The 26,018-nt window shown below is 42.9% G+C and overlaps 1 protein-coding gene across 1 annotated transcript in view; it reads left to right on the forward strand.

Annotated features, from left to right (window-relative positions):
* The window catches only part of nbr1b (NBR1 autophagy cargo receptor b), a 41,068-nt gene that overhangs the window by 855 nt on the left and 14,195 nt on the right, over positions 1-26,018 (forward strand). The window contains exons 2-18 of the mRNA XM_069175603.1: positions 5,467-5,529; positions 7,314-7,332; positions 7,451-7,473; positions 8,605-8,793; positions 12,329-12,406; positions 12,502-12,761; positions 12,892-13,017; positions 13,861-14,067; positions 15,424-15,583; positions 17,606-17,689; positions 17,839-18,024; positions 21,064-21,180; positions 21,818-21,893; positions 22,153-22,263; positions 24,041-24,217; positions 24,449-24,874; positions 25,015-25,204. Coding sequence (XP_069031704.1) covers positions 5,467-5,529; positions 7,314-7,332; positions 7,451-7,473; positions 8,605-8,793; positions 12,329-12,406; positions 12,502-12,761; positions 12,892-13,017; positions 13,861-14,067; positions 15,424-15,583; positions 17,606-17,689; positions 17,839-18,024; positions 21,064-21,180; positions 21,818-21,893; positions 22,153-22,263; positions 24,041-24,217; positions 24,449-24,874; positions 25,015-25,204 — 2,492 coding nt within the window. The remainder of the gene's footprint in view (positions 1-5,466; positions 5,530-7,313; positions 7,333-7,450; positions 7,474-8,604; positions 8,794-12,328; positions 12,407-12,501; positions 12,762-12,891; positions 13,018-13,860; positions 14,068-15,423; positions 15,584-17,605; positions 17,690-17,838; positions 18,025-21,063; positions 21,181-21,817; positions 21,894-22,152; positions 22,264-24,040; positions 24,218-24,448; positions 24,875-25,014; positions 25,205-26,018) is intronic.

A 26,018-nucleotide genomic window follows, 5' to 3' on the forward strand; every position in this document is an offset into this window, starting at 1 on the left:
TGAAATTCAAATGGTCGATGCTAAATGGACAGAAATGACTCATGAGAGCATTTTCTTTGTGTGGGGATGCAGTACAAGATGAGGATTGAGGAACTGCTCAGATTTGTTTCCCGTTGTTTTTACCTGTGTGAATTCACACTGTGACTCCAAACCTGACAACTACATTGGTGGGTAACACCATTTGATCGGGGTGCATTATTTGGCACAGCTGATTTGGAGATGCTGAAGTTTGCATCTGCTATTAGTTTAGCCAGGGTTGTTACATTTATGAAATTTACAATGTTAAGGCAAAACAGACAAAACTATTTTTCTGTTAAAGCTCTTTAACGTCTGTGTTTCAGAGAGACCATGTGGAGTATCAGAACACCACTGAGGGGTTTTACTTTGCAATGTGCATTCTGTGTCCTCATTTTCCTTTTGCATCCTGCAGGACTACTCCTGCCAACATTCTGTCTGTCCCACACAGTTTCCGGGCTCAGTGTCTTAGTATTTATTTTATTTTTTTACCTGATTTAAATTCCTGCCTGTTGTAAACTGTACACCTATTGCCAATTGACTTTTGTATTAGGCAGCGTTGGCACATTTTCCAGTGTGCCGTTTGGTGTGGCAACAGGCTAATACAACTCCATTTCTAAAAAAGTTGGGACGCTGTGTAAAGTGTAAAGAAAAGCAGAATGCAATCATTTTCAAATCCCGTAAACCCATATTTAACAACAAATCAAATGTTAAAACTGAGAAACGTTATTGTTTTATCAAAATTATGTGCTGATTTTGAATTTGTTTCAAAAAAAGTTGGGACGGTCAACAAAAGACTGGAAAAGTTGTGTAAAGCTAAAAGAAACACCTGCTGGAACATCTGACAATTAATTATGTTACCATGGCAACAGATCAGTAACATGATTGGATATAAAAAGATGATTTCAGAGAGGCGGAGTCTCTCAACAGTGAAGATGGGGAGAGGTTCACCACTCTGAAAGACTGTGTTGGAAAATAGTTCAACAATCTAAGAATAATGTTCCTCAACGTAAAACTACAAAGAATTAGTGGATTTCATCGTCTACGGTTCATAATATCATTAAAAGATTCAGAGAATCTGGAGAAATCTCTGAACACAAGGGACAAGGCTGGAAACCAATATTGGATGGTGGTGATCTTCGGGCCCTCAGGCAGCACTGCATTAAAAACACACTATTCTGGAGTGGAAATCACTGCATGGGCTCAGGAACACTTGTGAAAATCATCGTCTGTGAACACAGTTCATCGCTGCGTCCACAAATGATGTTAAAACTCTCCAAAGAAGAAACCAGATAGAAACATGATCCAGAAACACCGCTGCCTTCTCTGGACCGAGATCATTGAAGATGGACTGAGGTGAAGTGGACAACTGTCCTGAGGTCTGATGGATCACAATCTGAGATTCTGTTTGGAAATCATGGACGCTGCATCCTTCAGGCTAAAGAGGAGAGGGACCATCCAGCTTGTTATCAGCTCAGTTCTAAAGCCAGCATCTGTGATGGTACAGGGATGCATGAGTGCACATGGCATGGGTAGCTTGAACATCTGGAAGGAAGCATTAATGCTGAATGATATATTCAGGTTTTGGAGCAACATATGCTGCCATCCAGACAACGTCTCTTTCAGGGAAGGCCTCATCATGTCCACACTTAAAAATTATCCAGATGTGTGTGTGGCTATGGTCTCCCCAAGGGCCTGACAAATGCCATATTTTCAAGCAACTACGAATAAAATGACTAATTTCCTATATCGATTCATAAATCCCGAGATTGATCTTTCAGCAACGTAACGTTCAGACACCTCTCTCGCGTGCCATCGAAGTTTTAAAAGAGTCAACTTACTCTACAGTACTATTTATTCTGCTCTACAGTGCCAAAGTTCAGCTAAGCTAAGTTTGAGCTAAGCTGATTTGAACCATTTCAAGATACAATCACGCCAGCAGGTTCAGTAAACAGTTTTGTCAGGCCACCACTGAACAAACAGTACAGACTGGATATAAAACACTCACTGGATATAAAACCACAGATTGGATATAAAACTACAGACTGGATATAAAACACTGACTGGATATACAACCACAGATTGGATATAAAACACTGACTGGATATAAAACTACAGACTGGATATAAAACACTGATTGGATATAAAACCACAGACTGGATATAAAACACTGATTGGATATAAAACCACAGACTGGATATAAAACACTGACTGGATATAAAACCACAGACTGGATATAAAACACTGATTGGATATAAAACCACAGACTGGATATAAAACACTGATTGGATATAAAACCACAGACTGGATATAAAACACTGACTGGATATAAAACTACAGACTGGATATAAAACACTGACTGGATATACAACCACAGATTGGATATAAAACACTGACTGGATATACAACCACAGATTGGATATAAAACACTGATTGGATATAAAACACTGATTGGATATAAAACCACAGACTGAATATAAAACTACAGACTGGATATACAACTACAGACTGGATATAAAACCACAGACTGGATATACAACCACAGACTGGATATAAAACTACAGACTGGATATACAACCACAGACTGAATATAAAACTACAGACTGGATATAAAACACTGATTGGATATAAAACCACAGACTGAATATAAAACTACAGACTGGATATACAACTACAGACTGAATATAAAACTACAGACTGGATATAAAACCACAGACTGGATATAAAACACTGACTGGATATAAAACTACAGACTGGATATAAAACCACAGACTGGATATAAAACACAAACTAGATATAAAACACTGACTGGATATAAAACTACAGACTGGATATAAAACTACAGACTGGATATAAAACACAGACTGGATATAAAACTACAGACTGGATATAAAACACTGATTGGACATAAAACCACAGACTGGATATAAAACTACAGACTGGATATAAAACCACAGACTGGATATAAAACCACAGACTGGATATAAAACTACAGACTGGATATAAAACACTGATTGGACATAAAACCACAGACTGGATATAAAACTACAGACTGGATATAAAACACTGACTGAATATAAAACTACAGACTAGATATAAAACACTGATTGGATATAAAACACTGATTGGATATAAAACCACAGACTGGATATAAAACTACAGACTGGATATAAAACACTGATTGGATATAAAACTACAGACTGGATATAAAACTACAGACTGGATATAAAACACTGATTGGATATAAAACCACAGACTGAATATAAAACTACAGACTGGATATACAACCACAGACTGGATATAAAACTACAGACTGGATATAAAACACAGACTGGATATAAAACTACAGACTGGATATAAAACTACAGACTGGATATAAAACACTGATTGGATATAAAACTACAGACTGGATATAAAACTACAGACTGGATATACAACCACAGACTGGATATAAAACTACAGACTGGATATAAAACACAGACTGGATATAAAACTACAGACTGGATATAAAACACAGACTGGATATAAAACTACAGACTGGATATAAAACACTGACTGGATATAAAACACTGATTGGACATAAAACCACAGACTGGATATAAAACTACAGACTGGATATACAACCACAGACTGAATATAAAACTACAGACTGGATATAAAACAGACTGAATATAAAACTAGAGACTAGATATAAAACAGACTAAATATAAAACCACAGACTGGATATAAAACTACAGACTGGATATACAACTACAGACTGGATATAAAACACTGAATGGATATAAAACGCTGACTGGATATAAAACACTGATTGGACATAAAACCACAGACTGGATATAAAACTACAGACTGGATATACAACCACAGACTGAATATAAAACTACAGACTGGATATAAAACAGACTGAATATAAAACTAGAGACTAGATATAAAACAGACTAAATATAAAACCACAGACTGGATATAAAACTACAGACTGGATATACAACTACAGACTGGATATAAAACACTGAATGGATATAAAACGCTGACTGGATATAAAACACTGATTGGACATAAAACCACAGACTGGATATAAAACTACAGACTGGATATAAAACACTGATTGCTTTGCCTTTTGAGTTAAAATTTGTAAAAAAAAGAAAATGTGTATAATTCTCAAAAATAGATCATTTATGCCTAAATAAATTAAAATATGAGGTTGGTTATTTGGTTAAGGGTCTCATTGTTTTTGTCATTGCCTTTAAAAAAAAAAAAAAGGTTATTCTTGGACACACCCAGTTATCGGTGTTGATTTGTGTTAGGATCTGTGAGGAACCATTTGGGCACTACACCTCAGTGTTATTATAGTAGGGCAAACCCTGTTTCTGGAGAACAGCTCCTTACGGGAGGAGCTGAGGAGACGCTCTAAGCCCGCTGTGATGCTCTTTAGAACTGTGGCTGTGTGGCGGCCACTCCGCCCACACTGCTGCACAGAGTGCTGCATGCCTGTGTATTAAAGTTTATGAATATTAAATGTGTCACATTTCAAAATCTATACTATAATGCAAGGATGCCCCTCCTCGCAACCCCGAGCAATACACTCACCACGTCTGAAGCAGATAGAATGAATGGTTGTCAAGATGTGCGAGGGACAAATATATGAACATACAGACAAAGATTCTTTCTTTATGTATATGAAGATACTAAAGGAGCATTTTTAACCAGAGGTCAAACGCAGAACCAGAGGTCAAACCCACAACCAGAGGTCAAACTCACAACCAGAGGTCAAACCCAGAACTAGAGGGCAAACCCAGAACTAGAGGTCAAACCAAATCAGAGGTTAAACCCAGAACCAAAGGTCAAACTGAACCACAGGTCAAACCCACAACCACAGGTCAAACTGAACCAGAGGTCAAACCCACAGCCAGAGGTCAAACTGAACCAGAGGTCAAACTCACAACCAGAGGTCAAACCCAGAACCAGAGGTCAAACCAAACCAGAGGTCAACCCAGAAGCAGAGGTCAAACCCAGAACCAGAGGTCAAACCAAACCAGAGGTCAAACCCAGAACAGCGGTCAAACAAAACCACAGGTCAACCAAGAACCACCCAGAACCAGAGGTCAAACCGAACCAGAGGTCAAACTCAGAACCAGAGGTCAAACCGAACCAGAGGTCAAACTCAGAACCAGAGGTCAAACTGAACCAGAGGTCAAACCTGGAATCAGAGGTCACCTGCCCTCCCAGTCCCTGATCATCCTCAGCCATGCACAGACATTCAATCTGAGTCACTGAGTTCATTCTAATTAAAATGACTGTTACAAGTCTGAATGACTTTTCTTTCTGTCCCATCTGTAAAGGACAGATTTCACATCACTCTGTTCTTACCACATTTCTGTGTTTGTGTGTGTGTGTGTGTGTGTGTGTGTGTGTGTGTGTGTGTGTGTGTGTGTGTGTGTTCGTCCTTTGCAGGTGAAGCGCTCCTTCGGCCTTTGCAGCCTCCAGCTGACGTATTTCGATGAGGAGAACGAGGAGGTGAGATGCTGGTTGTCGTCACTCGCTGAAAAACTGCACATTTTCGCATTTTGGTTCTCGTCCGATTTTATGTCCATGCTGACTTTTACCAAATGAAGCAAGACCAGTCAATATGATGTTATACAGACAGACAGGTAACTCGGTAATTGAGCTGTTGTGACGTCATCTTGCATCATCAGTGCATTATGTGGGCCCATGAGGGGAAGAAATTGGTTGTAATTCCAGTAAATCAGTGTGTGCAAAATCAGGAATGACATTGAAACCACTGAAGCAGTAAGTAGAAAATAACAAGGTTGTTGTTTTTTAAGGATTTCATTGTTCAGCTGTTATTCAGTCTGATTGATTCAGGTGTTGATTTATTTAAATGGGCATTTTGGAGACTAACTTGTGCTACTGTTGAATTGTACTGGGCTTTACGAATAGGTGTTCCTTATATTTTGTCCCTGACATTTATATGAATTGGACTGAATTTTATTTTCTTCAGTTTTAATTTTATGGCCGGTCGTTCTATGTATGTTCTCTGGCGGCACAAAGAGCTCACGAGGAAATAACTGCTTATAAGTATTATTAAGATGGAAATCATTTGCATGCTCTTAAAAAACGGCTGGAGACAGGATTAAAATCAGGACTCTTGCAAAGAAATATTTAGGGATCACTTAAATCCACAGAAGATAAAAATGCAACAAGCAGAGTTTTAACTTCCTGTGTGATTGATCAGGATTCAGTTCCTGCACCCACATGCTTTTAGGGCTGTGTTTTAAAATTTGATTTTCCAATTCAAATTGATGTTCACTTGAATTATCCGATATCGATTTATAAAATCCCAAGACCGATCTTTACATTTTTTCTTTCAATCTTTTTAGTCTATGGCCTTGAACCGTAGATGCACGAAGCTTTAACCACATTAATCTCACGTGACCAGACGCCTCGTGCAACGAGATCTGGCACCTGAGTGATAACAAAGACGGTGGACACTGTTCCACTGAAGACAAGTTTGAATTCAAATGTTTGGATGAATTTTGGATTTAAAAACTTTGAAAACAGAAAAATAATAACTCAATTCCACCATCCAGACATGCCTCTCCATGTTACAAATGCTTTTTATATATACACACAAACATTTTAGTGACGTATCAATCCCAAACCTGAACACGTGAAACAAAGCGTCACAACTTCACTTCAGTCAGCAGATAGAGTCACCTGAACTTTCACACTCTTTTTCATTTCTTACTTTTACTTAATAAATGGTTTATGTCTTTAGGTTGCTCATTTTCTGATATATGCTGTATTTATTTAGTGTGTATGCCAAACTCTTTTGTTGATTGCACAAAAGGTTTGTGAGACAGTCACTGCAAAGTGTATATAATATACTGTATATAGTATAGAGTATATGTTTATACTGTATATAGTATATACTGCATATAGTATATGTATATACTGTATATAGTATATGTATATTCTGTATAGCATATGTATATACTGTATATAGTATATGTACATACTGTGTATAGTATATGTATATACTGTGTATAGTATATGTATATATAGTATATACATATACTATATATAGTATATGTATATACTGTATATAAATATGCTGTTAATCTACTTGGGCCTGAATCCCGTCTACATGTGGGAAACAATGAAACAGTCAATTAAAGGGTCTCCAAGTTCAAGCTAAAGTTACCATGTTGACATGATATTGGTTCAGAGGCCTTTTGATTCCTCAAAGTGGCACAAACTGAAACTACATATTTACATGATCATCTTCTCTATTCCTCCAGGTTTCCATTAACAGTCAAGGTAAGTAAGCATTAATAGTCATAAGATGCAATATGCTAACAGATATTAAATCATTAAATAGATAAATTGTATGTTGATGTCATGTTAAAAATACGTGTTGTTTCTGCTTTTATTGCAGGAGAGTATGAGGAGGCTCTGAAGGTAAGCTGAATATAAGACATGTTAACTGTGTAATGATAATGTCTAGCTTGAGTCTGTATCATGTGAAAGACCTCCATTTGTTGGAGAGGTGGAAATATTCTTTTATACAACTGCTCCTATTGTACAGACCTACAACGTACAAGGGTGGATCGATAAGTTAGAAACTGCTCCTGTTGCGCACGTGAAGCGTACCGAGCAGCAGGACTCCATCACCTTAATGAGTCCGTGTTAGAAATGTTGTTGCTTGATTAAAACCAGCACCCACGTCATGCATGTTTTTGCGAGCGCTGGTCTGTGCGCAGGGAAATTTGGCATGACCAGATTTACACATAACATTTTGTGCCAAACTCTGGAAATTGGCAATGGAGTGCCTTAAAATGCTTAAGGAAGCCAACGGTTCTCCAACATGACAAACCAACCACACAGTGAATTAGAAAACTCATCCACAATAAAACAATGGTCGCTCCAACCCCTACGCGCTGCTTCTTCTTTCTGTTCCCCAATAATTTGTCACAAACTTTGATATGTGCTATCTGCTCAAATTTCAGGTGCGTATAACATTGCGGACACACCTGTACCACTGATCACGAAGCATGTGTCAGTCAGGTGCTGATTTTCATCAAGCGACCAGAGGTTCTGGTTGGAGACTTGCTCACTAAGGTTGCCGCTGCTCTGTGCGCCGTGCACGTCCTGCTGCTGCACATTGTTCACGCTCAACAGGAGCCGTCTGAATTTATCGATCCACCCTTTTACACAGCAGAGCGTCTCCTCCCCGCTCTTCAAAAACCTCCACAGAGAAGGGAGCATTAGAATTAGATGTCCAATCATTGTAGCTGGTTGCTAAAGCCTAACCCTACCCCACACTTTATTTCAATGGGAAGTATACACTGAATACTAGCCTTAGTGACATTGAATATCCCTATGACATATTTATATGGTATGGCCATTGGCCACTTTTATTTCTGAGAGTTGGAATTGTTCTGTAATTTCTGTATAAATACAGCGGTGCTTCATGAGTTGTCAGGGAGGAGACCCCTTCCCTTTTTCGGACACCTCCTCTTTTTATGTTGTTGTTATAAGTAGAAAGACTCAGCTTTGGTAAGACATCAACCATTGACTTTTTTTTCCCAGAGTGCAGCGAGGCAGGGGAACCGTCTGCACATGAACGTATACGAGACTCGAGGACAACCAGCAAAGGTCACCACCACCAAGGCCAGCGGAGCAGAGCCCAAGAGAGGCTTTAGACCCCCCCAGCACTGCCCCGCCCTGGCTCAGGTGGTCAGCCGCAGGATCCAGGCTGCGGTGCCCGAACAGAGCATGGTAGGACTCCTGCACACCACGTTTCACACCAGACACAGACTGCATTTCTTTGTCTGTTCACCAGTCACGATGACCCGTTTGCTCCGGTAAACATCTTTGGTTGGTTTGGTTGTACGTTTAGGAGAGTTTTCAGCTGGATGATGAAATGTGATGCACTGAGTTTTAATGTATTTGTTTAAAGGGAACAGACTCATTGCACCTGCATATAGATAGATTTATTTCTCTACAGCAGCATTATAGATACAGGAAAAGCAATAAAACAACAGAGTAAAAAATATTAAATATAAAAATGCACAATATATACAATAAAATAATAATATTAAATTAACTAAACAATAGTGCAAGGATTTAAACAAACAAGAAGGCACGGGCACGGTGGTGCAGTGGTTAGCACTGTCACCTCACAGCAAAAAGGTTCTGGGTTCGAATCCGGTCCTGGGCCTTTCTGTGCGGAGTTTGCATGTTCTCCCTGTGCTTGCGTGGGTTCTCTCCGGGTTCTCCGGCTTCCTCCCATCATCCAAAAACATGCACCTCAGGTCAGGTTACCTGGTGCCGCGCTAGTGGCAGCCTGCTGCAGCAGCTCCCCCCTGAGAGCCCCCCTGCTGTAGTGAAGACATTTCCCCTCGGGGATTAATAAAGTGTATAAAATAAAAAATAAAAAAAGACAAACAACCAACGGTGTTATTGTTGGGTGATGGATTTGGCCAGAGGTGATAAATTGTACAGTCTTATTGCAGTGGGCAGTCATGGCGTCAATGGTGGAAAAGCCCTTTGATGTTGAGGGCTCTGTGTCCATGCAGCTCACCAGGGGAGACAGAGGAGGGAGGCAGCAGAGGTGTTTGGGAGGTGTGGTGTGTGGAGGAGACAGATGAGGGCTGTGAACTAAACTTGTTGAAGAAACAGTTTAGCTCATTGGCCCTCTCCAGGTTGTCTCCCTCCTTCATACCGGACCACACCTCCCTCACGTTGTTCTGTTGGAGTTTGGCCTCCAGCTTCCTCTTGTAGGAGTCCTTGACCTCCCTGAGCTTCTCCTTCAGGTTGTGCTGCACTCTCCTGATCTCCTCCCTGTCCCCAGACCTGAAGACTGCGTTCTTCTTATTAAGAAGCACTTTCAGGTCACTGGTGATCACCGGCTTATTGTTGGGGAAGCAGTGTCCAGTCCTGGATGGTACGGTGGTGTGTTCACAGAATTTGATGTATTCTGTGATACAGTCCGTCATGCTGTTGATGTCCTCCCCATGTGGTCCACACAGCACATCCCAGTCCGTGGACTCAAAGCAGTCCTGCAGGGCGTCTTTAGCCTCCTGTGTCCACCTCCTCACAGTCCTGGTGGTTACAGGCTGCCTCTGCACCAGAGGAACATACTTTGGTGTCAACAGCACCAGGTTGTGATCAGACCTACTAAGGGGGGGAAGGGCAGTAGTACTGTATGCATCCATGGCATTAGCATACAGAAGATCCAGGGTTTTATTGTTCCGGGTGGGGCAGTTCACATACTGGTGAAAAGTTGGCAGAGCTTTATCCAGACTGGTTTAAGTCTCCAGTAACTGCCAAAAATGCACCGGGATGCTGAGTCTGAAGTCTGGACACAGTGGAGTAGATGGTGTCCACTGCTGCCTCTGCGTCAGCTGATGGAGGAACGTACACAGCGATAACAATGGCGGACGAGAACTCCCTCGGCAAATAATACGGACGCATCCCCACGGCTAGAAGTTCAATGTCTGGGCTACAGAAACGTTCCTTCACACACACATGGTCGGGATTACACCACCTCTCGTTCACATAGACTGCAATCCCTCCACCTTCTTCTTACCGCTCTGCACAATGTCTCTGTCTGCTTGAACACTCCTGAAGCAGGGAACAGTCCTGAAGCCGGTTATGGTCCTGAAGCAGGGAACGGTCCTGAAGCCGGGTACAGCTGCACTGTGGTCCGGGAAATGTGAGTGCAGCCATGTCTCAGTGAAACACATGATGCTGCACTCCCGGTACTCTCTCTGGGTCTTTACCAGCGCGCCGAGCTCGTCCGTCTTGTTGGCCAACGACCTCACGTTCCCCATTAAAATCGCCGGTACCGCTGGTTTATATTTCCTCCTCTTCACCTTCATCTTATCTCCAGCTCTGCAACCGCGACGTCTTCTACGAAGTTCCTCCGGGATTTCAGGCCTCGCTCCGGGCAGCAGCAGTAGAGGTCTACTCAGCGTGATCAGCTGGTCGCTAGAGTAAACAATGCCCCCAGTCCACTATGCGTAGCTCTCCGTTACAAAGAGGGAAAAAAAAGTAACAGAAAAGCCACGAGAAAAGTGGAAAAAAAGTTTCGGTCCATTGCCTGACCGTCACTTAAGAAACGTGAAAGAAAAGCAACTCAGAAGAGAGGAGAAAAAAGAGAAAAATACTTCAAACAAAAACACACCCGGGGAGCTGCTGCAACAAGCTGCCACTAGCATGGTGCCATTTCCTGCCATATTAGCATTCCTTCTGTTGCTTCTGTCAGCAGTGAAATCACCAGTAAAAGCCAGTACACTGAACACCTGCATGTCCAACCCTTAACTGGTCCACTGATATTTGACAGATGAGGTAGAGCTTTAGCTCGTCAGCTGGTTTTTTTGTTCGCTCATGTTTTTTTTCCAATACATTTTCATCTTTCCATCCATTTGATAGACAATTTCTTTTTGGATGTTTCCAAACCGCAATCTGGCCTTTTGGTTTCGAGTCCTACCAGGAGTTTGCATTTTTTATTGAACTATCAGAGGTTCTCTTCATGGGTTGCTGTGTGATCACAATGGGCCATTTCTTTTCCATGCAAAGGATTTTCAGTTCATCCACAAGACTTGTGCTCCTAAATCTACCGGTTTTTTTTTAACTTGTTGTAGTTTTCCTGTGAGCACCTGTTTTTTTAGAATAGACTAAGTTTTTTAAACTCGCTAACTTCTGCCACAGCTGAACATGAATGAGGACCCAAAAGCATAAAGATACAATTGTTGTAGATGTACAAAGTTCAATGAAAACACGGGTTGAGGCAGGAGGGCGGTGGTGGAGGCAGGGGGGAGGCAGGAGGTCGGTGGTGGGGGCATACTTTCGTATAGTACTCTTATAAGTTAGTACACTTTTGTATAGTACTCTTATAAGTTAGTATACTTTTGTATAGTACTCTTATAAGTACTGTACTTGTACTCTTATAAGTATAAGTTAGTATAGTACTCTTATAAGTTAGTAAACTTTCGTATAGTACTCTTATAAATTAGTATACTTTCGTATAGTACTCTTATAAGTATAAGTTAGTATACTTTGGTATAGATCCATTAGATAAATAATAGGCCTCCCTGGAGGAGCATCTAAATGGTGGTCATGCTCTTGCTTAGTAATCCGTCCTGTCACCGAGGATGTGAAGAACATTCCTCTCAATGTCTTCTGTGTTTTAGCAAATGGATTACAGAACAGTTTGTGATGATACAAGTATTTATGGTTATTCAATTGCCTTCAAAGGCCTCTTCCTTTTTTTTTTCCTGCATCAATATTGTCTTATTCTGTTGATCAGGTGATCATGAAAGAAGTGAAGGGGACCAAAGAAGAAGACAAGACACCCCCAGCCTGGTTTACCTCGTACATGGAGAAGGTAAAGAGCCAGATGGAGTGTTTTTCAGCAGTAGTTTTTCTGCTGGAGGATCCCACTGATTTCTAAGACAGCCATTCCCCCCTTCGTCCCTCCAGTTTAAGGACCAGGTGGTTCGCGAAGCGGTGGAGAAGATCTGCCGGGAGTTCTCCGGACAGTGCTGCATCCACAAGCCCCTGGGAGGAGGAGGGGGAGCAGCAGGGGGGGTGGGGGGAGGTAGAGGTGAAGTAGGAGGAGAAGCAGAGACTCAGCAGGTGCCTGAGGTTTCCTCCTCCACCCTGCCTGGAGCTCCATCCTCTTCCACTCCTCCCTGTTCCTCCTGCAGGGGGCAGACCACCGGAGGAGGCTACCAGTGCAGGTCTGTGATGTTGGCAGGGCTCTTTGGATGACTGAATTATAGACACGAGTGCAAAGTCCTAAATAAAATTCTCGCATGACCATTCTTCCCTAATAATGTACTTTCCCATCCCTCTTCCCTCCGTCATCAGTGTGTGTACCTCATGTACTCTGTGCGAGCCGTGCAGCTTCTCTCATGATCCCAGTCACAACCTGGTGCGAGCCAGGACTCCTTTGTCCATCCCGGAGCACGGATCACCCGCTCCAGACCACAGCAGGTAGGACACCACTGTGTGATTACCAATGCTTCAACCCTGCTTCCATTTTTCATATTTTAAAATATTCTATTTTTTTTGGTTTAGAATTTTTGATATAATGTTTAGCAGATGTCTGGTCAGACAGATCTTTGTTGTTTGTGTTTTTACATAGCATGGCAGAAGCCTCGTGTCTATGATCGATAAATCATTAGATTATTACTGGAAAAATGACTATATTGTGACTGTTTTACTGTGTATATATGAATGTACTAAAAACATCGGTGCTATTGTGCGATGGAGAGGTTGTCTAATTGCACTCTACAATAATTCTGCCCTACTGTATATTTGTACTTTGCAAAAATACTTTGCAAAATATGAAACATCACTGGAGAAAATTGTATCCATCCATCCATTGTCTATAACCGCTTTATCCTGAACATGGTCACGGGGGTGCTCCAGCCTATCCCTCAGGGCAAAAGCAGGGTTCACCTGGATAGGTCGCCAGTTCATCACAGGGCCAACACGTAGAGACAGACGGAAACAAAGACCATTCACACCTCATGGCAATTTGTAGAACCACCAATTAACCTGAGACTCATGTTTCTGGATGGTGGGAGGAAGCCGGAGAACCGAGAGAACCCACGCAGGCACACGGAGAACATGCAGACTCACACAGGAAGGCCCAGGCCTGGAATCGAACCCTGAACCTTTTTGCTGTGAGGCGACAATGCTAACCACTGCACCGCCCCAAAATTTTATTGGAATTGTTTTTGTTATTTTAGCAAGAAATAAGTTCCACAGGGCGTAGTTTTGGACATCTACCTGTGGCTGTGGTCATTTTCATCTGCGTCCATTGTTGTGCAGGTTCTACAGGCGAGGCGACCGCAGTTTCCGGAAGGCTGAGAAGCAGCGGTTAAAAGCAGAGAAGCGCCTGCTGAAGGCCGAAGTCAAAGAGATCCGGAAACAGCTGAAGATGGAGAGGCGGGGCATACAGTGGAGCTCCTCCCACGGAGATGGAAGCTCCTCCCCTGTCCTTCTGCAGCCCCGAGCAACCCAGCACAACAGCCCTGAGTAGGTTACTAAAAAAAAGGAAATTTTCCAAGCTAGTCATGTTAGATTACAAGCTAGAGAAAGAGACATCCTATTTATACACCTCAGTAAATAGAGAAAATCATTTTCTTTGTGATTCCCAACTCGTACAACTTGCCTGGGGTGTTTGTGGAAATGTTGTGGAGTAGCTCAAGAAAATAAAATGAATAAAATGTTAAAATAGATAAATTAACAGTTAAAATGAATACTGAAAGTAATGGATGAATGATGAAATAGCTGAGAGTACTAGATATACATTCCAGAGAGTAAAATATAATGGATGAAGTTGTAATAATTCACCTTATTTAAAAACTTTTAAGGGGAAAGCTACAATGCTAATTTTCTAAGAAGCAGGCGGACCTGATACACTGTAAATGGACTGACCTCCTAAACAACTGAAAAACTCCAGAAATAAACAAAATAACCTCCCATCTACCTCGCCATGATATCAACAACAATTATACATTAACCAAACTGACACAAGTAGGTTGCCAATTTGCCATTTATTAAAGAAAATCTAATTAGGTCACATCCCACCTGGACGGGTTGCTGAAACACACCGAATGGATAAATGGATCCAAACTGCCCCCAAAACAAAGGGATGACTGCTGAATTTTCGCTGCGGTTCAATGCCACAATTAAAAGCTGTGCAGATCTCCCCACCGCCGTCCGTCCAGAAGATAGAACCCCATCCTGCACTACACATTCTTGGAGATTTAGGCATAATCCAAAAGTAATAATCCAAAAAATAATCCAGGCCCCGGACACGCTGCCAGATAACGACACACCACCCATTCCTGCAGGAACGTCACTTCCCTTCTTTCATAGATTCCGATGAAATGGAAAAGTAAACATAAAGGCCCATATTCCATATCCGTGTAGATGCGACAGGCCTCTGATAACATATAGCACTTAAAGTGATAGCAAAATGAACAAATTACATGTCCCCATTACAATCACAATATAAATGGTAAACTAAGGTGACCCTTACAAAGTGTTACAATAGGAAGCTATTATTAAATTAAATTAAAATAAAAGGTTAAAATAATATGTACGACTGAGAATCTTTACAGGCATAGAATGAATATAGGGTTGACAAACATAGCTGAAATGTAACAGTTGGAATAGTTCGCTAGAAGCAATGGATAAAATGCTTTAAATAAATGTTGTGGGAGTAGAACTGACAAAAACAACCTATTGGTAGATGCTGTTGTAGATAATTCCAGGTGCAACACATGGCTGTCGTCTAGACATAAAAATGTTAAAGTTATGAAAAGTAACTTTAAAACGTGCAACTGAAGAGAGAAGCAGGATAACAGGATTTCCTTTCCTGCCCAGGCGTCCGAAGCGGCCCTGTCCACTGGTGGTTCCGGCCATGACGGCTGCGTTTCTGGACGAGAACCTTCCTGATGGAACCCGGTTGCGTCCCGGTACCAAGTTTATCAAGTATTGGAAAATGAGGAACACTGGAACTATCAGCTGGAGCGCTGAGACGAAGGTAAGAACCCGGTCTGGTACCTTCAGCCCAATCATGTGAAGTGACAGTGGAGCAGCGTCTTTAACCAAGAGGGAGATGGTTCCATGCTCTCCTTGGACAATATCATTAGGAAGCACTGCATTGTATTCTTAGTCTATATCAAAGCAGTTAGTGACACTTCAAGCATTTTCTAAATTCAGACAAAACTGAAGGTACTGACCTCAAACATCTTAGAGTCTTAGTTCCTCTGGCATTGATGGCCTTTCAATCCTCCACTTCTACTGTGTGAAACTGTGGAGTTGCTTTTGACCAGGTATGTATGCTCTTTAATTCACACATAAAACAAGTCTCCAGGACAGACGGTGTTCGTAAAACAGGAACATCCTGTCTGAGCACAATTCTGGAAAGTTCATTCCCGTATTTGTTACTTGCAGGCTGGACTGTGGACCATTTTCACGACAAAGATCACAACCTTTTGTTGTAGAGAAATCACAGGTGTTATAATGATAACTCAGCTCAATGAAGTGTCCAGTAAAACAACATGCACAAAAGCTGCGCTTTTCTTACAATGACAAGTCAAAATTCCTTTTTTAATTTGAATTCCTTTTTATCAGGACGTTCCAATTACTCTCTGAAAAGCCTCCAGTTGGAAGGTGTGCAGCAGGAGAACTGCTAATTAGCAAGTGAGATCACATTTCCCCCCAAATCAGCTGCTTTATTGACTTCCTACTGGACATTTACAGCTGATGTGGTAAATATGCTGTTCCTACTTTTTTGAAAGACGTTCCTGCCATCAAATTGAAAATAAGCATATTTTTCACTTCAACATGTGATATGTTGTCTTCGGTCAATTTTCAATTAAAATAGTTTAATATTATCTGCCAATCAGCTGCTCAGCCTTATTTATTTTTTTTAAGGTAAATGGCAAACAACTTTTTGCGCATTACTGCAACCTTCTGGCAGTAGTAACGCTGTACAACTAGACGCCAGACAATACGAGGGAAAATAATTGTCACAAACGCTCCTTTTATTTTATATTTTTCGTCAAAAATTCTGAAATCGTGACCCTCTGACTGACAGGTGGGCGGCATATGACCGCTGAGCCTGCTTCAGTCGGAGGTTTCTTCCTGTTAAAGAGAGTATTTCCTTCTTTCTGTTGGAGGTTTCTTCCTGTTAAAAGAGTTTTTCCTTCCGTCTGTTGGAGATTTCTTCCTGTTCAAAGAAAGTTTTTCCTTCCTTCTGTTGGAGGTTTCTTCCCGTTAAAAGATAATTTTTCCTTCCTTCTGTTGGAGATTTCTTCCTGTTAAAAGAGAGTTTTTCCTTCCTTCTGTTGGAGATTTCTTCCTGTTAAAAGAGAGTTTTTCTTTCCTTCTGTTGGAGATTTCTTCCTGTTAAAAGAGAGTTTTTCCTTCCTTCAGTTGGAGGTTTCTTCCTGTTAAAAGATAATTTTTCCTTCCTTCTGTTGGAGATTTCTTCCTGCAAAAAGAGAGTTTTTCCTTCTGTTAAAAGAGAGTTTTTCCTTCCTTCTGTTGGAGGTTTCTTCCTGTTAAAAGAGAGTTTTTCCTTCCTTCTGTTGGAGGTTTCTTCTGTTAAAAGATAGTTTTTCCTTCCTTCTGTTGGAGGTGTCTTCCTGTTAAAAGAGAGGTTTTTTCTTCTTCCTGTTGGAGGTTTCTTACTGTTAAAAGAGTTTTCCTTCCTTCTGTTGGTTTCTTCTGTTAAAAGAGAGTTTTTCCTTCCTTATGTTGGAGGTTCCTTACTTTTAAAGGGAGTTTTTCCTTCCTCAGTTGGAGGTTTCTTCCTGTTATAAGAGACTTTTCTTTCCTTCAGTTGGAGGTTGTTCTCCCTTAAAGAGGAGTTTATCCCTCCTAGCTCATGTGGGAATTGTTGAATTGTTGGTTTTCTCTGTATAATGCTGTAAAGTTCTGCTTTAAGGACTTTAACGTGTTAAGCGCCTTGAAATAACCTGTTGTGATTTGGTGCTTTATATGTAAAATAAAATAGAATTTAATTGATCCTCATATTATATGTTGTTTGTTGGTACAGCTGAAGTTCATGTGGGGGAACCTTGCGGTGGGATCTGGGGACCGGTGGAGAGAAGTTCCCATCCCCCTGCTGCAGCCAGGACAGGTGAGTGGAGGGAAGTTCTCATTTTCACCTTTTTTGGGGGGAAAAGCACCATGAATTTGTTACCTAGATCCGATTTCAGTCTTCCTTTATCAGATGGATGCAGTCAGCTCCTTGCCACTGTGCTCTTCATGCGGTGTTTGTGTGTCCAGGTGGGTATAGTGAGTGTCGCACTGTGTGCACCTGCGCTGGAGGGCTCTTACACCTCCCACTGGCGTCTGGCCCACGCCGGCGAGCAGTTCGGACCGAGAGTGTGGTGCAGCATCGTGGTCGACCCTTTGGCCCCGGCGCCCATGATGGCGGATGGGATACTTGTGTCACCCTGTGTCACACCTCAGGTACCGCAGGATGATTGGACGAGTGAAAGCAGAAATCCTTAAAAATATAAAAAGTGTAATAAATGAAAGAAATTTATGAAAGTACATCATTGTGTAAATACACAAATATACACTACTCAAAAAAATAAAGTTGTAGCAGGTCTGAGCTACCGCGGGGGTTCTTGGAGACAGACGACGCACTCAGTCAGACGTTCGGATGTAAAATGCCTTTATTTGTCCGGCCCACACAACGTTTCTGTGCAACCGCATTCCTCTCGCCTCCTTCTCCCTGCTCCCCTTTATAGGGGAGAGCTCATCAGTTCACATTCAGCTCAGCTGTGCTCATCACACCTACCCGGCACTGTTCCCTGAACCACTCATCCCACTCTCTACCCCCTGCAGCTGAGCTAACCACACCCCACCACCACAAAAGGGAACACTTAAACAACTCAATGTAACTCCAATCAATCCCACTTCTGTGAAATCAACGTGTCCAGTTTGGATCAACACTGATTGAGGATCAGTTTCACCTGCTGTTGTACAAATGGAACAGACAACAGGTGGAAATGAGGCAATTATCAAGACAACCCTATAAAGGAACGGTTCTGCAGGTGGTGACCACAGACCGTTTCTCTGTCCTCGTCCTTTCTGGATGATTGTTGGTCCCTTTTGCATTTTGCCAGTGTCCTCACCACTAGAGGGAGCTTGAGGTGTCTCCAACCCACAGAAGTTGTTCAGGTAGTGCAGCTCATCCAGGATGGCACATCAATGTACACTGTGGCAAGAAGGTTTGCTGTGTCTGTCAGCACAGTGTCAAGAGGACGGAGGACATACCGGGAGACGGGCCGGTCCACCGGGAGACGTGGAGGGGGCCGTAGGAGGACAACAACCCGGCAGCGGGACCGCTATCTGCTCCTTTGTGCAAGGAGGAGCAGGAGGAGCGCTGCCAGAGTCCTACAAAATGACCTCCAGCAGGCCACTAATGTGCATGTTTCTGCTCAAACTGTCAGAAACAGACTCCATGAGGGCGGTACGAGGACCCGACGTCCACAAGTGGGGCCTGTGCTCACAGCCCAACACCGTGCGGGGCGATCGGACTTTACCGGAGAACACCGAGATCGGCAGCTTCTCCGTCGGCGTCCTGCGGTCTTCACGGATGAGAGCAGGTTCACACTGAGCACATGTGACAGACGTGACGGAGTCTGGAGACGCCGTGGAGAACGTTCTGCTGCCTGCAACATCCTCCAGCGGGACCGGGTCGGCGGCGGGTCAGCGACGGTCTGGGGAGGCGTTTCTTCGGAGGGCAGCGCAGCCCTCCGTGTGCTAGCCAGAGGTACCCTGACTACCATCAGGTCCCGGGATGAGATCCTCAGACCCGTTGAAGACCATCTGCTGGTGCAGCGGGTCCTGGGTTCTTCTGATGCAGGACAATGCTCGGCCTCATGTGGCTGGAGTGTGTCAGCAGTTCCTGCACGATGAAGGCGTCGACGCTACGGACCGGCCCGCCCGTCCCCCAGACCTGAATCCAGTCCAGCACATCCGGGACATCGTGTCTCGTTCCGTCCTCCGACGCCACGTCCACCGCAGACTGTCCGGGAGTGGACCGATGCTTTGACCCGGGTCTGGGAGGAGATCCCTCAGGAGAACATCCGTGGTCTCATCAGGAGCATGCCCAGGCGTTGTAGGGAGTGATACAGGCACGTGGAGGACACACACACTACTGAGACTCATTTGGACTTGTCTTCAGGAATCTCCACAGAAGTTGGATCAGCCTGTGATCTGATTTTTACACTTTTATTTGAAGTATGATTCTGAATCCAGACCTCCATGGATAATGATTCTGATTTCCATTGATCATTCTAATGTTATTGTTACGTGGTGGGTGTTTTTCCAGGACCCAAATGCAAGCTCACAGACTCGAGGTATAAGTTCCAAAGTACAGTCTTTATTGTAAAAAACAAAAAAACAAAAAACCAAAAGGTGTCACCGATCGTGTCCACTTGCGTCCAGTCGGGAGGGCAACTCGACCGACAGCTCCAGGGGGACACGGCTGACAGGGCAGCTGGCAGACCAGCGGAAGGGACGGCGTCAACAATCCTCCGAGCCGGGAGGGCAACTCCACCGACTGGTGACTTAGACAGGGAATATCCGCAGGAGACACAGAGGCCGGAGGAACGGGAACGGGAACAGGACTGACGGAGAACTGACGGAGAGCTGACGGAGGACGGACGGGTGACTAACAAAAATGAACCGACAACCAGAGTTGTGCAGGGGCAGGTTACATATAGTCCGGGGAGGTGATCAGGGAGATGCAGCACACCTGCAGGTGGTCATCAGGGGTGAGTGGCTGCATCTGCTGGGACCGGTGAGGGGCGTGGCCACGGGAGGTGAGGGGCGTGGCCACAGACAAAGACAGGGGACACAGGAGGAGAGGTGATCGGGGGCAAAACGGAGGAAAAAACTGGACTCCTGACAGTTATTTTGTTCTCAACACATTCCACTATGTAATGAATAAAGATTTGAACTGGAATATTTCATTCATTGAGATCTAGGATGTGTTGTTTAAGTGTTCCCTTTATTTTTTGGAGCAGTGTAGATACATGCATACTCACACTAGAGGCTAGCTGAATTATGGGCCGGTTGGCCTTCCACAGACATGTCAGAATTTCAACTTTCATTTTTCCTTCTAAAACATAATGCAGAAAAAGATCCTCAGAGTAATTTAGAAATTGTTCAATTTTTGTGTTTTTTCTTTTTTTAAATAGATAGTTATTCATTATTATTACATTTACATTAAAATTCCCAGTTTCAATGCAGCAATATTATTTTGGGAAAATAAATTATTGTAAAACTATCAAATATTTAAATATCCTGTCTTCATTACATCTCTTTGTTACAAGGGTTTGATAACCACATTTCTATCGATAGATCATCATCAGAATTCTTTTTTTTTTACTTTTTAATATCTGTTTTGGCGTCGGCTGGGCTCTAACACTTCCACAGACATGTCGTCCATCTGTTTGTAGAGATGTCTGAAGTGATTCCTGTTTTTGTTTGCAGGGTAAGAACCCAGCATCAGTGGAGGGAAAAGCTTGCGCAACTTCTCGGGAGCAACCTTTAATGTCAGTTGACCAAGAAGAGTACTTCATCCCCTCTGTGGACCTGCTCACTGCACAGGTGACATCATCTGCAGTCATGACACTGAAGCTGCAGCTTAAGTTTCCTTTTTCTCCCCATTCTGATTGGAACACCTGAACCTGCTCCAACCAAGTATCAATCCAACCCAACTCTCTGTGTACAGCTGATTAAAATATGTGTAATGACAGATCACATTTTAACAATAAGTTAATGTAAGTATACACTTGTATTGTATGTAGTATATTAAAGGTCCCATATTGTACAAATTCAGATTTATATCTATGTTTTTGGTCATGAAGCAGGTCTTGGTTTTTCATAAATGCAGTTTTTTCAGTTTGTGATGTCACAAACTCCCGCTCATGTTATATGTCCGCCCTCAGCACAACCCTGTCCAACATTTTACTGCCCCGTTGCAACATTATGGCATTTTGTTTTTACTTTAAAACAAATATATATGTATGTCTAAATTCCTTTATTACAGTCATACTTTTGATGATTTTATCTTCAAGCTTCCTATTTTTATGACTAACATGCCGTGTCATGTTTGAGCAATAACTTTACAGTGATGTAAAACAAAACAGCTGAGTATCATCCAAAAACATTGCCCTCCTACATTTCCCATAATGCAGTTTAAACTCCTCTTTAATTAGTTACCTGTTGTTTTTGTATCTGTCAGGATCTTCTGTCTTTCGAGCTGTTGGACATCAACATTGTCCAAGAGTTGGAGAGTGTCCCAAACAACACGCCTGCTGGTGAGAAGAGTTCACAGTGGTGAAGGTTTTGGTGGTGGGCTCAAAAATATATAATTCATGGACATGAGAATCGTGGTTATGAGATTTGTTTTTTTTTATCATGTTGGGAGTATTAAGTTTACATGAGACATGAAGACATCTGCTTCTGCTGGTTCTTGCTCTCTCCATTTAAATTATCGAGGGCATTAACTCTCTGAATTAGTGATCCATCACTTGAGTTCAGCTAAAATCCTGTTTCTGTGCTCTTCCTCCAACCCAGACATGACTCCCTGCATGTCACCTCAGCCTCAAGATGGCCACCTGCAGGACAAGAGCAGCTCCTCTCTGGATCTCATTCAGGAGGAGACTGAAATCATCAATAGCATTATGGGTAATGAAGGTTTCTCCTTACGATTTCTGATGCCTCAGCACTTCCGTAGCCTGAGATATTATGTTTTTCAGTTGTCTGTCTGTCCGTCTGTCCCGTGCACGCATTCGATAGATCCAAAGGATGAACTGATACGATTTTGGGGGGTCAAAGGTCACGGTCAAACATTTACTTGGACTCAAGGATGAACCAATTACAATGTGGTGAACTAAAGGTCACTGTGACCTCACAGAACATGTTTCTAGCCATATGTAAATAATTCATGGGCTAATAATGCAAAAATTCTACATCGAATACGATATAAATCGCAGTGATAACATTTTGTATGGTCAAAGGTCAAATTTTCTCATTTTTTTCTGGCCATTATTTAAAACCGTAACTCAAATCATGAGCCATTGTGGAACTAACCCTCTAAAACTTGAGACTTGACTTGGACTTGTGACTCTAAAGTCTTAAAAACAGTTCTGTCACATATCGAAGCGTTAGAAGAAGTTCTAAACTTGTGTTGAAACTTCTCATATAAACATCTGAGTTGGGAGTTTTATTAAACATACATTCTCACACCTTCACGCACAGAAAAATACTAAATACTGTCTGTTCATCTTCCATCTAAGCTCATTTACATACCAATACGCCCTCTGAATGCCAAATATAGTCACAATATGCCTTTAAAAGTGCTGCAGACTTAATGTCGAGCTTCTTGTTATAGAAACTTAGAAGCAGAGAGATGAGAAACATCACAGCCGGGGAGAAGGTAGTGTAGTGACTCAGGAGCAGCTGTGTAGAAAAGGTTTCCCAGCATGCACTGGGACAACAGATTTATGGACATACTGTAAGTGTAATTTTCTGCGTGTTCCGGCAGCGTTAGTGCTCTCATTGTATTTCACATCGTGGTTTTAGAGCATTTGATTTGTGGTCATATTATGTGTGGTTATTATAAATGAATGCGTTTAGACCAGGAGTCATGTGATGTGCTCAGTTGGTCGCTATCTGTCTTAGATGAACAGATTTGGTTGAAAGAGGTCTGCCCTGCCACAACTGAATTATATTCATTGAATATTTTTCTTTTATAATTAATTTTGGAGACTATGAAGAACAAATAAAAGTCATCGCTCAGTCACAAGCCAAGCTGGAATGTTTTGTGTCCTCATGGACTCAAAGCCAAACTTTAAGAGCCACAGTAAGACATTGCGTTCATATTCAGTCATGGATTTCTGTAACGGTGTGTTTACAGGTCTCTAAAAAAAAAAGCTGATTTTGAATGCTGCTGCTCGAGTAAATCACTAAATCACTACAGCTGTAAGACTTTACATGGGCTACTTGTCAAACATGGGATTTCCAAATACTGCTGTTAGTCTATAAAGCACTGAATGCTTCAGGGTTTTAATAAATCCATTAATATACTCAATTCTTAAAGTACACTGTAATTTATACTCTTGTATTTTTAAAAAAAATTATTTTTCTTTCAATGTTTGAGTTTTTCCTTTATGATTTCTATCTAGATGCTTTTCTTTCTATTATCTAATGTTGGCTTTTGTCTTCTATCGTGTCTCAATGCCTTTTATGTTTCATGTGAGGCACTTTGATTGACCTTGTTGTTAATATACAAATGACCTCGCCTTGCTTTACAGCCCCTATGAATACACAGGATGTTAAAGGTCATGCCTGTTTAATTAGCTGAACCCAGCACTGCAAGCACAACATCTAATTCTGTGCATAGAGGTGACACACAGCCTGTCGGTTCGTCATAACGTTTGTCTTCTCGCTCCCGGTTCCTCAGATGTCCCCCATGTGGCAGTATCTGGAGCTGAAGGGGGCGGAGTCCCAGCTCAGGAGGAAGGGGAGGATGATATCAGCGGGACTCAGTTTGTTTGTGAGACTGTTATTCGCTCCATGACGCTGGAGGAGGCCCCAGATCACGCTCCTCTGAGAGGGTCCTGCCCAAGGACAGGTAAAGGTCAGTCACAAGGGGTCCGGTCTGAAGCTGTCCTCTTAAAGGGATTACCAGTTGGTTGATTTTTACTGGAGAAGAAAATAAAATATTTCCTACAATGTGGTAATTGTGTATTTTCTGTATTCTTAGTTAAGTGAAATTTGAGTTTCTTTGAGTTGGCTTTCATCGCCATGTGTATTTGAGTAAAAGAGTTAAAGAGAAGAGCATGACGGTGGTCCTCCTGTTGGCTTACAGTGGTGCGTGCAGCTGCTCAGGGTGGCTCCTCGTCCTCCTCTTCCTCCTCCTCCTCCTCCTCCTGCTCCTCCTCCTCTTACTGTGTGAAAAGTAAAAGTGTGAAAACAGAGGAGAGCCCTGACAGCAGCTCCAACAACCCCCTGAAACCACCGGCGACTCTCAAGGCTTCCCTCCCCTCCCAGCTGAAGGCCTCCCTACCGGCTCCGTTGTCCGTGGCACCGACCCCGCTGCCCGGGTCCGGCTCGGCGCAGAGTCCGGTTCCCGGGTCCGGCTCGTTGCCAACCTCGCTGCCCAGGTCCGGCTCGGCGCAGAGTCTGGTGCCAGGGTCCGGCTCGGCGCCGGGTCCGCCGCCCGGGCCCGGCTCGGCACCGACCCCGCTGCACACTCGGCCCAAGATCTCCACGCTGCAGGAGCACAAAGACACAGGTGACTGCAGACAACCACGTTCACGCTGTCAAGCAGACCGTCGATTTTAAACCTCATCCTGTTCTCACTTCCAGCTTCTTCATGTTTTGTTTTTCATGCCGTATCTTTGAATCCTGTTGTTTCTCTTAATCTGATCCCAGGCGAAGTTGAGGAGTCCCACATGGAGCTCCGAGTGACGGAGAGAGAGACGGAGCCAGAGGAGGAGAAGGAGGGCGAGGAGAAGGGAGAAGGGACGAGGAGTCGCTCCTCCTCCACCTCCTCGGAAGATTACATCATCATCCTCCCCGACTGCTTTGACACCAGCCGGCCACTGGGGGAGTCTATGTACAGGTACGAGTCCTGGTGGCGTTGGAGCAGCAGCGCCGGCCGGCCGCCACTCGTTGTCATCATCACGCGTGTTGCGTATTGTTATCACGTCTGTTGTGTTTTGTCATCATCACACGTGTTGTGTATTGTCATCACGCATGTTTCGTGTTTTCATCACGTGTTTTGCATGTTGTCATCATCATGTGTTGCGTGTTTTCATCATCACGTGTGTTGCATGTTGTCATCATCACGTCTGTTGTGTGTTGTCATCATCACACGTGTTGTGTATTGTCATCACGTGTGTTGCGTGTTGTCATCGTCACGTGTGTTGCGTGTTGTCATCGTCATACGTGTTGTGTTTTCATCACGTTTTGCATGTTGTCATCATCATGTGTTGCGTGTTTTCATCATCACGTGTGTTGCGTGTTGTCATCGTCATACGTGTTGTGTTTTCATCACGTGTTTTGCATGTTGTCATCATGTGTTGTGTGTTTTCATCATCACGTGTGTTGCATGTTGTCATCATCACATCTGTTGGGTGTTGTCATCACGTGTGTTGCGTGTTTTCATCATCACGTGTGTTGCGTGTTGTCATCGTCATACGTGTTGTGTTTTCATCACGTGTTTTGCATGTTGTCATCATGTGTTGTGTGTTTTCATCATCACGTGTGTTGCATGTTGTCATCATCACACGTGTTGTGTATTGTCATCACGTGTGTTGCGTGTTGTCATTATCATGTGTGTTGTGTGTTGTCGTCCCGCGTTGCGTATTGTCATCATCACGTGTATTGCGTGTTGTCATCATCACGTTTGTTGCGTGTTGTCATCATCATGCGTG

This window comes from Embiotoca jacksoni, unplaced genomic scaffold (genome assembly GCF_022577435.1).
Source record: "Embiotoca jacksoni isolate LCO1_2020_lvr unplaced genomic scaffold, fEmbJac1.0.p SCAF_69, whole genome shotgun sequence".
In the NCBI taxonomy this organism is placed as follows: domain Eukaryota; kingdom Metazoa; phylum Chordata; class Actinopteri; family Embiotocidae; genus Embiotoca; species Embiotoca jacksoni.